The 12,369-nt window shown below is 34.0% G+C and overlaps 1 protein-coding gene across 4 annotated transcripts in view; it reads left to right on the top strand.

The window, feature by feature from the left end:
* Positions 1–12,009: 12,009 nt before the first annotated feature.
* Ctnnb1 (catenin beta 1) overlaps positions 12,010–12,369 on the top strand; it is a 61,995-nt gene continuing 61,635 nt past the window's right edge. For all 4 annotated transcript variants that reach the window (XM_048795328.1, XM_015489449.2, XM_015489448.2 and 1 more), the window contains exon 1: positions 12,010–12,165. In XM_048795328.1, coding sequence (XP_048651285.1) covers positions 12,153–12,165 — 13 coding nt within the window. In that variant the 5' untranslated portion in view covers positions 12,010–12,152. The remainder of the gene's footprint in view (positions 12,166–12,369) is intronic.

The following is a 12,369-nucleotide window of genomic DNA, read 5'->3' as shown; positions in this document are numbered from 1 at the left end:
TCTTGTACTTTTCCCTCTACAATGTAATGTCCAATACTTCCTTTCCACTTTCTCACTCTAACTTAATGTCCTTACTTTCCAGTTCACTAAGAATATTGAGCAATTGGAAGAATTCCTATAGCTCCCATATGTGTGACTGTTCCCTTTACATTCTTCTCTGATGCTGTGAATGGATGTCTCCAATATTTGCTCTAATTGTATACTAGATGACATTCCCTTTTTGCTCTCGAGAATATTACTCTGCCTTTCATTCATTCTCCCTTCTCTTGCATCCTTGGTAGTTTACTTCTCTGCTGATTCTTCCCATAAGCACACTAAAGTGCTATTATTTATCCCATTAAAAAAAAATCTTTTCTAACATTTCTTTTTTCACTCACCACCCTAGTCTCTGTCTCTCTTTAAGGCAGACACTTTGAAATAGTTGCATGTATGTACTATTTGCCCCCCCCCCTTTTTTTGAACCCCTGCCAGTGTTATAAATTTTTAGTCTTCATATCATTTAACCTATTTGTAGCAATTAGCCCAATTGCTAGGAACATTTGTTTCACTTGACTCTGTCTAGGTAGGTTTTTCTTTCTGCCCTACTGGCTGTTGCTTCGTTGATTTTTCATCCATTTCTGTGACCTCTGGTTGTCCATATTTGTTATCTAACTTTAAGTAAATGATGTTTACAGCTATTTGCTAATGACTTCCATTTTTTTTATTCCTAGCCTCGGTTGCTTCTTAACTCTAACATTCTCATATTCTGCATATTAACATTCTCATTAACATTTTTTATATTAATAAATCTAAAACTGACCTAGTTTCTCCCAAAGATTTATATATTTTTTGCCTTTCTTAGATAAAACTCTGTTACTCAGGCTTAAGACTGCAGTTCCTCACTCATCTTTCTCCCACCCTCCAAAATTCTTTCTGTAAATCCTGTCTGCTTTTCTTTCAAAATATATCCAAAAATCAACCATAGCTATGCTGTCTTAATCTTTTGCCTGGATTATTGCAAAGGCTTTCTAATTGGTCTTCCTTTAAGTGCATTCTCAACACAGTAGCTATTGTAATCCTTTTTAAAGCAATAGATCATGTAACTTTTCTGTTCAGAAATCTCTAGGAGGTTTACCTCTCAGGAAAGCACAAGCTCCTATGTGTTCAGACCATGACCTTCATCAGTAGGTATTACTTTTCTCTTCTTGCTGCCATTTGACTTTTTTGTTTTTCCTTAAGTTGATCAAACGTTCATGGACTGATGTCAGATATCACTTCCACAGTGAGATATCTTTGTTCACTCAGTTTCACTCTTATTATACTCATGTATTTAACTTCTGGCAGTTAATCATACTGTGATGTGTAACAGGTGTTTACTTGCTTGTTATTTTCCCTCTACAGGCTTCTTTTCCTGGCTTTGTATTCCCTGGTATCCAAAACAGTGTATGAAATTTATAGGTATTCAATAAAGGTTTGTTGAATGAATATTCCAGAACCAACCAGCTTTTGTTTCCTTTCAGCTAATGCCCCATTTAATTTTCTGCTCCCTTGCTCAGACTGAAAGAGATATCTTATATACACGGTCTCCAGTTTTCATCCTCATTCCAGTTTGTGTTCTTATTCCAGTGAACGTGCTTTTGTTGAGTTCACTGCTGAACCTCTGTTGTCTAATCAGATGAATACCTTTTTACTTTAGATTTGCTGGATCATTCAGCATCTGGTGCATTTTGTACTTTTTTCCTTTTAGAATAGCACTGTCCAATATGGTAGTGTCCAGCTATGTGATTGTTGAACATTTGAAATGTAGCCGTGTGACAAGAACTTATTTTTTAATACTAAATTAAATTTAACTGTTAATAGCCACATGACTAGTGCAGTTTTAAAAACACCTGTTTTTTACTTACATATCACTACTAGACCTAACTGCTCAAGCCAGACACCTAGGAGTAATCTTTTTTTTTTTTTTTAATTTTTAATATTTATTTTTCAGTTTTTGGTGGACACAACATCTTTTATTTTTATGTGGTGCTGAGGATCGAACCCAGTGCCCCACGCATGCCAGGTGAGCGCGTTACCGCTTGAGCCACATCCCCAGCCCTAGAAGTCATTTTAATTCCTCTTATCTACTTTAATTTCTCTCATCTACTATATCCCTTTCATCGTCACAGATAAAGTAAGTATTACTACAGTCTAGCTATTTTTTGTGCCTAGCACTGCTATGCTAGCCTAAGCTAATACCCATCACTTGGACTATTTGTTGCTCTAGCTGCTGTACTGGTATTTATTCTTTATGTTTTCCTTCCAGGTTTCAAATTATAGCTAGAACCAGCTTTTTAGAGCGCAAATGACAGCTTGTTCATTCATGTACTTTATAACCTTTTATGAGTTCTGATGATACTTAGAAGACAGAAAAACATTCCTTCCCAAAGGCTAGAGTACCCCATATAATCTGGCTGTTTTCAGCCTCATCTCCTTGCACTCACCCCTCTCTGTATAATCAAACCACTCTGATCTGAAGATTTCTTCTTAAAAGATTAAGTTCTTTCATGACTCCAGACCTTTGCACATAGTATTTTTTACTTTTGGAATGTTTTTACTTTTGTTTTACTCACAGGCTGGCTCTTTTGCATCTTAATCACATCTGCTTGAAGGTTGTCCTTCAGAAGTCTCAGGTTATTAGTGAGATCTTCTGCTTGGTCATTCTATTCTCCTCTGACACTTTGTTGCTTAGTTAATCACTCTTTCTTTGTAATTGTTAAGTTATTGTCTGTCCCTCTCAATGCAAGAACCATGTTTGTTTTAATTACCTTATATCTAGAATCTGTTAACAGTTTCTCCCAGCATATAGCTGATGGATAAATATTTGTTGAATAAATGAATGAAATCTATACATTGAATTATGCTGTTAGTATTGCTATTTCCTGAAACTATTGAGTAAATAAAGGAAACATGGGAAAGCTTTCTTTGGAACAAACAAATCTTTTGAATATGCAACAATTGGCAAATTGAGAAAAAAATATGCCATTGGGATATTCATGTGTAGCACCAGGTTATGACTCATTTACTGGTTTATTTTGGGATTCACAATAGAACAAAGATTAGGGGCTATTTCTTATTAAAGATATTTATATTGAAATAAAAAGCAGTTACATTTTTAAAATAAAAGCTTCCTAGCTCACCGTACTTTCCTTAATATTCTCTTCCCAAATATTAGAGAACCTAGGGTAAGGCTCTCAACAGAAGAAAAATGTCTTTCTTTTAGGGGAATAACATAAATTTAACATGCCTGGTGGGGGACAGAAGGTTGCTAAAGATAGGAATCTATGTTTTAATGAATACATTAAATAGGGAGCTGATGTTAGGGTTACTCTTTGGGGTCAGGGGTTTTTGTTTTTGGGTTTTTGCTCTTTTTATTTTTTACCTTGAATTACTTCCTTATGTTATTCATAGAGCTTCGACCATGTTATAATTTATAACATACTATTTAGCTGGGGGTAGCAGCAGCAGCAACCTATGACACTTAAAAGTGTAATGCCAGGACCATATACCAGCCCCTCTAATAAAGAACTGCTTAGTCATCTGTAATTTTAGATGTTCCTAGTTAACCTGATTAATACCTTGGAAGGATCTGCCGGTTCTAAGGGAACCTTTGAGCTAACTTTATATGGAAAATAAAAGTCATGCATATATTGAAACTGCATTCTGGTTTATTATATACTAGTCTTAATGACTGGAAATGTTTTTCTCAAATAGTCTTGGTGTATCATTGGGTTCAGTTTTGTGTTTTTCACACATCCTGTTTTAGAAGAAAAAGCAAACATTGTGACCTTTCTTTGTAACCTGTTAACCCACTTGAAACTCTTTTCTGTTCAGGCCTTCACATTTAGGCTTAATATATTTACTTAAAATATAAATTCATTTACCTAAAATGTATAATAAAATGAGGAGTTGGCAAACTATTGCATACTTCTATTTTTGTATGGCCTGTGAACTAAGAATGTTTTTTACATTTTTAAATGGATGGAAACTAGTCAAAAGAAGTATAATATTGCACAACATAATGAAAGTGATATGGAATTCATATTTTGGTTTTCATGAGTGAAGTTCTATTGGAAAATAGCTATGTTCATTAGTATGATACTATCTGTAGCTACTTTCAAATTTTAGTCACAGAATTGTGTAGTTACAACAGTGAACTTATGGCCCACAAAAAACTTAAAATATTTACTGTCTGGCACTTGACAGAAAGTTTGTTCATCCTTGTTCTAGATGTATTAGTTCTTCATAAATGAAACCTTCATGGATCTGAGGCATTTAAAAACCTCTTAGGTTATATATAATTGTTGGACATCTAAGCCTTTATATTACATTTTGTGTGTGATACTGTCTGCTTTTTGAGCATTTTTTAATTGGCAAACAGTTTATCAAATGTTTAAGGGCTTAATATATGCTAAATACTTTGAAAACAGTGGGGAACTAAAGAAACAGTCTCAACCCTCATAGGAAATCATTCATTGAGCTTTTTTTTTTTTTTTAAAGATCAGTTGTGTGATTTTGATAGGGAAGGGAAACTTGTAACAACTGGAGAAGAGGAATGTTATCCTTAATGTACTATAAAGCAGGTGCATTAAATTACTTCCAGAAGCCATTGAGTCCCTGCCAGTAATTCTGCCTGTAGTCTAGACATAGAACAGATTAACATGGAAACTTTCTTGAAGTAAAATATTCCCTTTTTTTTTTTTTTTGGTATATCTAGTATTGTATAGGTAGGTACAACGTCAATAGTAGGGAATATGTAGCAATTCAGATCTTGGTAGGATTAAAGGATTTTTTAAAAAATAATTTGGCTGTGGTTATTGTTCAGAGGATACCTATATCTAAAATTGCTAACTAACCTTACTTTTATCTGCAACACTGATCTTACCATTTATCAGTAACTTGCATGTGACTAAGCTACAGAGAGACCTGAAGACCTGGATTTGCATTCTAACTGAGCAGTTCATTAGCTGTACTCCTGTATTGACTGCTGCTAGTTAGTTTTCTCATGTGATAATTTGGGGGAATGATGCCTCCCTACTTTATGAGGTTGCTAGGAAGATTAAAGGAAATAAATAGACTAGGCTCAGAACTGAAGTTGTGGCCTTAATTATGTAGCCTTGTTTTAGTATGTTAGGGGAAAATGGAGTGTTCAAGTTGATATCTGGTAGTATCTTCAAATTATGCTATAAAAGATTTAGGACATGATGGTGACATCATCAGAAATTTGGCATGCTTTTATAATGCATTTGAGTCTTAGATTGCTGGCTTTTATAGGATAAAAATTATGAAAGAATGAGAATCTTTAATAAATGACTTATCTAAACATAAAAAATTGCAGTAAACATTATTTCCTTGCTTTAGAAAAAAATGTAGGTTATTTTTCCAAGAATATATCACTTTTTATTATATTTTATTTTTAGCAATTTGTTTTTGCCATTGAGGCAAGATGGTTGACTTAGTTTCCATGTGTCTTTTGCATAGTCTCTTTCATAGGCAACTTAGTTATAATGCTTAGAAAATATATCCTTAGCTTTGTATTTGAATATTTGGCTAAAAGTGTAGGGCTAAACAATTTCACAAGATACCTTCTTGGACCAATACTTTTTAAAATAATGTTATTATATTTAGTTCTGTAACATAGGCAAAATTTTGTTTAGGATTTTGCTAGGTTGTTGAGGCAGGCCTTCAACTTGATCCTCCTGCCTCAGGCTCCTGAGTCACTTGCATTACAGATCGCACCATCATGTCTGAGTGACCTTTTCCACCCTAAATATATTCTATGCTTTGCATTTGATCACTACATGGAGTAATTCTGCCTATCCTTACCTGGTGAGCTCCTCCTCTCCTCAAATGTCACTTAGTTAGAGAGGCCTTCCCTGACCAACCACTCTTGGTTAGATGGCACTCCTCTTCTACCAGTGACATTCTTCTCACCTTGTTTATTTTCTTTATAACATTTCTCATTCTCTTAAATTGTCCTGTTTTTATTGTGTAGTTCTCTAACAGTAGAATATAAGCTTTACTAAAGTGTGGCCTTGACACTCTTACTCTTTGTTATTGCAATGCCAGTAACATAAAAGGCACTTAAAATTGGTTCAGTGGATTAATGTTATTTCATGTAATGAGTAAATTATTATTTATTCAGCCTTTGTTGATGGACATATGGGTAATTTCTACCTTTTTCTCTATGAGTATTTCACTGTACAGACCTTGTGTTATGCTTCTATGAACATTCCTGCAGGATACATATGTTAGAAAAATGGAATATTTTTAAGTTACAAAGTACTTAAACTTAATTCAGCGAATAGTGCCAGCTTACTCTAAAAAATTTCTGCTAGTTTAGTGGTATCCTTCTCAGCAATCATTGCCAGTCTGATAAGCAAAAGGTACATGGATTTGGGGGCTGAGGCTGGGGCTAAGTGGCAGAGTGCTCGCCTAACTCATGTGAGACACTGGGTTTGATTCTCAGCACCACATAAAAATAAATAAAATATAGGTATGGGTCCATCTGCAACTAAAAAAAAATACAAAAAAAAAAAAAAAGGGCAGTGGGTTATGCAGTGGCTAAGCNAAAAAAAAAAAAAAAAAAAAAAAAAAGGTACATGGGCTTAAACATTGTTTGTAAACATTATTGCTCACTTTCTATTTTTCTTTGAAATGCTGTTTCTTTCTTTGTAATGTATTTTTTTATTCATTTGTCCCAATTTTTTTTTGTACTATGGATGTTGGCCTTTAGTCATGTTTTACATGTTCCAATATATTATTTTAAAAATTACATTATTTGTCCAGAATTAAAATGAATGTGTGTTTGTGTCTGTGTGGGTTTATGTATATATGTATATATTGTGTGTTCCTTTTTGGTTTCAAAGTTTCAGTTTCACTTAACATTGATTGGGCTTCTTAACCATGGCCTTTTTTTTTTTTTTTCCTATATTTACCCAAATTTTATATCTCTCTTTTTTTGTGTGTGTATTTGATGAAATGTAATGTAGTAAATAAGAATGAAAAACTTTTTAGAATAACAAACCAGTTTCTACTAAAACTATTAATCATATCTCCTGAATAGCTCAATTTTAGTTATTTTAAAAAGACTAATGTACAGATATTTTTATTTTAAAACTGTGTTTGAAATGCTGATAGCTATTTTCTTATTTTCATTCCATTACTTTTACATACAAAGTATACAAAATAATGTAAAAGAACACCTATGCACTCACCAACCACATTAACATTTTGTAGTTAATGCAGTTTTGTTCTGATTTTTTTTGATTTTTTTGAACAAAAACAAAATACTATATAAGAGTTAAAACCATCTTTGATACCCTTTCCTATCCCATTTCCATTGCTTCTCCCCTTAGTATGAAATGGCTATGGCACATTCTTTGTATTTTTTACTACATAAAAGTATAAGGCATTATTTTGGGGCTTTTAAATATAATTCGCATAAAATTATATCTTGGAAATTATGAAAATGTGCCTATATAGATCAAGCCTGTATGTGTAAAGTACTTTGAATAGCTTTGTTCTAAAATATCAATCTTTTTGTTTGCTTTTGTTAACAAGCAGCAGTATACTGGAGAAAAACAATGTCTGCTTTTTGTATTAATTGGTTTTTCGAGGTGGAGCAAAAGATTATTTTAACCCCCCCCTCCCAGAGGACTAGTACTATTATAAAATTGTTATAAATCCAGATTCTGTGTGAAGTTACTCATTGATGAAATTAACAATAAATTAATAAATGTAAAGGATATTATCTTGATCCAACTATTTTAAATAGTAAAGTTATATTCTGAGACAGAATTGACTGCATGTGTTTATAAAGGGGCTTATTTTGCTGGGCGTGGTGGAGCATGCCTGTAATCCCAGCGGCTTTGGAGGCTGAGACAGGAGGATCACAAGTTCAAAGCCAGCCTTAGCAAAAGCGAGGCACTAAGCAACTCAGTGAGGCCCTGTCTCTAAATAAAATAGAAAATAAGGCTGGGGATATGGCTCATTGGTCGAGTGCTCTGAGTTCAATCTCCTGTACCCCCCAAAAATAAAAAATAAAGGGAATTATTTTTATATAATATGTACACATACTCCATAAAAATAATAAAGGGTTACATTAAACATTTATCATGCTAAAAAAATACATGTAGCCAGAAAGTTAAAAAAAAAAAAAAGTTTAAGCACTTAATCTGCATAAAAGTTAAAAACATTTTTTAGGGTGGATGGTGTTGATGTGATAAATATGTTAGATAGGCGGACATAACTATAATTTCAGACAACTTTCAAAAGTTGACAAGACTTTGGGTAGGTTGGTCACTTGAATGATGCCTTCTGTGAAAATTATATTAACTTATGCTCTGTCAGTACTTATTTAAATACTTATTTCAATATTTTGGAGCTATGTGTCAAGGGACTTAAATGTTCTTACCCTTAAACCCAGTAGTACTACTTGTAGAATTTCTGGTAATGGAAGAAATGAAGAAATGAGGGATGGACAAATTAAACATCCAAGAGTGGGAGGAAAGCTTAAATTATAATATAGATACATGCTGTATCTATATTATATGTATATATGTATAGATACATGTTCTACAGTTACTTTGTTGAATGTAATATCACTATAACTAAAATGCCATCATTAACTGTGTGCTGGTCTTACCAAGTTATGGAAATGACCAGGAAACCTTTTAGACTGAGCATATATTATTTTATGCTGGGGTAGGGAAAACAGTTATTGGGAAGAAGGAAGAGATCATTTGGGGGAGCATCTTTATTTTCCCTGCCACAAAGACATTTTATATTTCTAATAGCCACTTGTGCACTAAGACAATACCAAAGGCACATAAACTTTAGGTATTTTGGAGAAGCAAAGGTCTTTTGGTATTTGTTCCTTACTGCCATTCCAGGAAGACGACTCCCAAGACACATACATAGCCAAAGAGCAAAAACAGAAAGAAACCTAGAGTGAAATGTGACTTAAAAACTTATTGTTCAGTGAAAAGTTTTTAAAACAGGAAGATTTTGGGAAAATGCATTAATTTTTGCAATGGCAAAGCATCGTCAGGGACAGTTGGTAAAAATGCACATGCATGTGCTTTTAGATGTACAAATTAAATTATACTTATAACTTTTTTAATCCCTGGAGATACATCAAAAGTTTCTGATAACTCCTGAAATAGAGAAGATTTTAATAGAGAAAAAAATGATTGCCTTTGTTCTAGTACAGATTATGGGAAAGGTGAATTGTTAGTATGAACTGCCAGTATAAAGCTGTCATTTTTATAACACCTGCGTTAATTTTAAATGGTAAAGTAACTCCCAGTTAGTAGTACTGTACCTTTTTAAAAAACTTAATAATTAAGGTGATGTTGTCCTGGTGATAACTGGAAAGATAAGTTTAAGGTGAATTCCAAGTTTGTTGTATTAGAATTCTCATGTGACTCCGACAGGAGAATTTATAGAATATAAATCAAATAGCAAGATGAATTTTGAGGTATTCTTTATAAAACATTTAATTGGAAAGAGTATATACTTACATAGCAGAGAAGACCAAAGTAAAGGACGCATGTGTCCACCAGCACCTTCTTTCTTTGTCAAAACATAACTTGGGAAAATAGTAAGTTGGTGGTAATACAGCTTTTAAACACAAAGCATTCTGATGGAGTTAGTGATCATCTGCATTTAAGAGCATTTAGTATTTCATGATTTTTAAGCACCTGCCTGCCCATCTTAGTTGGTACGTAGATCTTCCCACTTTTGTTTCTTATAAATCTTTTTGAAATGTCTGTTAGTTGGAGTTTTGATCTCCTGCATTGATAGTCTTTGTCTTTCTCCTTTATGCTCTGGAAGCATAAATAAAGTTCTATTAGATAGTTTATTTATTCTCTCTAATGTATGTGTGTGCAAAGTTAAAATATTTCTTTACCCCCAAATTTTTACGTTTTGTCTGTTTCTGCAGAGTTGAGTTTTTTTTTGTTGGCTTTTCTTGAGCTTTTTACTATGATGTTAAAGGTTGTTCTGAAGTGATTAGTAAGACTTGGCTTCTTGTAAGCTCTGGGCCTGGCCCCTTTAATAATTGGCAGGGTGTGGTGGAGGAGAGCCAGGCCTTGGCCTGGAAGCTCTGGTTAGAGGAAGAATGAGGAAGGTTTTTCCTTTAGGGCAAGACTCCCTGGATGGTCCCTTCAGTTTCTTTGGTGAATAATGTTCGGATTTTTGGTTTATTTGGATCTGTGTGCAGAACATTGTAGGAGTGAGGGGACCTATGCTGTAACTCTGTAGTTCCCCATTTTTACTTCTGATTTTTACTAATACTTGCTAATGGACATTACCCCACCCTCATCTCAGGGTTGCAATGAAGAGTGAGAACAATTCTAGGGTGTTGAGAAGTCCCCAGCCTACTAACGGATTTTGTAAGTTTGAAACACAAACTTACTTTTTTTTCTGTAAAATCATATAAATCATATTCAAGTTATCACGTCAGCCCACAAAGTTTATCTAGTAACCATGACTAAAATATTTTGACTTGCATCAACAGTGAAGATCAAATCCTATATTTCAGTGAAGCCTGATGTATGGAAGCACATAACCTGTAGACATGACTGCTAGTTGGTTTCTGAGTTTGTTGGCATTGACCAAAGGAGAAGCTCAGTATAGAATGTTTTTAATATCCTTTCCCAAAAATATACTGGGAGCTGGAATGAGGAACGTATTTTCCAGGTGGGGTGGAGAGTGATAAAGTAGCCAGTCATAAATATAAGCAAAAATATAAGCTAAAACACAGCATCCATGTATAGAGAATTTGAGTGCCCAGCACGGTATTTCTCAAAGTGTGGTCTGCACAATATATACTGCAACCTAAAACATTCATTTAAAAAATTAAGGTTTCTACCAGGCATGGTGTCACACACCTGTAATCCCAGCAACTCAGGAAGCAGAGGTGGAAGATTGCAAGTTTGAGGCCAGCCTTAGCAACTTGGTGAGACCATGTCTCAAAATAAAGGGTTGGGGAAAGTGGCCCTAGGTTCAATCCACAATCTCAAAAGAAAAAAAAAAAAAGAAAAAGGTTTCTATAATCCCCTTCAGTTCTGCTGAATCACAATATTAAACATATAATCCATTAGTAAATTGGCTTAAAAAATGTCTTATTCCATATCTTTACACACCCAATACGTTAATTTGTAAATATTCAATATATTAATTTCTAGTGCTTACTTTATAATTAAGGATATTCTGTCACTAGAGTCCATTCTGTAACTGTTCTCATTTGAAAATGAGTTCCTGTGTGATTCAGTATTTTACATCAATATTGTGTAGTAAAGCTAAAATTCAGACATCATTTAAATTCTAGAAGTTTTATATATATGCAGCAATTATTTTTGATACTGATTACAGTAGTATCCGAGTTGGCAGAATTTGTATTTATAACAAATCATTGCTGAAGATTTGAATTTAGAAAAATTTTACTAGTAAACCTGATTTTGTGTTGCAAAGTCATTTTACTTAGTGGAAAAAAAAAAAAAACCTAAAAATCGCTGTTTTGATCCACTCACCAAAATCTGTTTTATGAAGTTCTTTTAGGTGACATTGTAATGTATCAGAGAAGAAAACAAATAACGTGTTTTTAAAACCTGTTGGGCCGGGCCGCCTCCTCTGTCCAGAGGGGATCTCTGTTTTGTTGTTGTTGTGTGTGAAATGTTAAAATAGAAGAGATCTTTACCACAGAAGTTTATTTATTTATTTTTTTATTTTTAGTAGTTTCCCCTACCCCTTGACTTTCATTATTAGAACTACTAAGCTTTCTCATCAATATCTTGAATAGCCATAATTTATTTTTCTACTAAAAAGAGGTGGCAGTTAAGGAAGAGCTTTAATTAAAAAGTTCATCAATAATGGAGCTCTGGTTGGTGTGTTTGGAGGAGATTTTGGGGGTTTCTGTTTTACTAAATTACATAGACGTTTAGTTTCTTTTTGTGTGTTGCGTGCGTGTTGTGCAGGTGGGCATAGTCCTTGACACTTATCAGGTAGATATCTCAGTGACTTCTGAGTATTAAAATCAAACTATGTTTAAATCCTAATGACTTTTAATTAACTTTTTTCAGGGTATTTGAAGTATAGTGTACAGCTGCTTTGAAAATCCTGCGTGGACAATGGCTACTCAAGGTTTGTGTCATAAAGCTTTAGTTACTGAATTGGGGCTCTGCTTCATTGCCATTAACCCAGTCTGGCTCAGATCCCCCTGCTTTCCTCTCTCCCTGCTTACTTGTCAGGCTACCTTTTGCTCCATTTTCTGCTCACTTCTAATGGCTTGGTGAAATAACAAACAAGCCACCAGCAGGAATCTAGTCTGGATGACTGCTTCTGGAG

This window comes from Marmota marmota, unplaced genomic scaffold (assembly GCF_001458135.2).
Source record: "Marmota marmota marmota unplaced genomic scaffold, marMar, whole genome shotgun sequence".
Lineage (NCBI taxonomy): Eukaryota > Metazoa > Chordata > Mammalia > Rodentia > Sciuridae > Marmota > Marmota marmota.
This window is presented reverse-complemented; position numbering and strand designations above follow the sequence as displayed.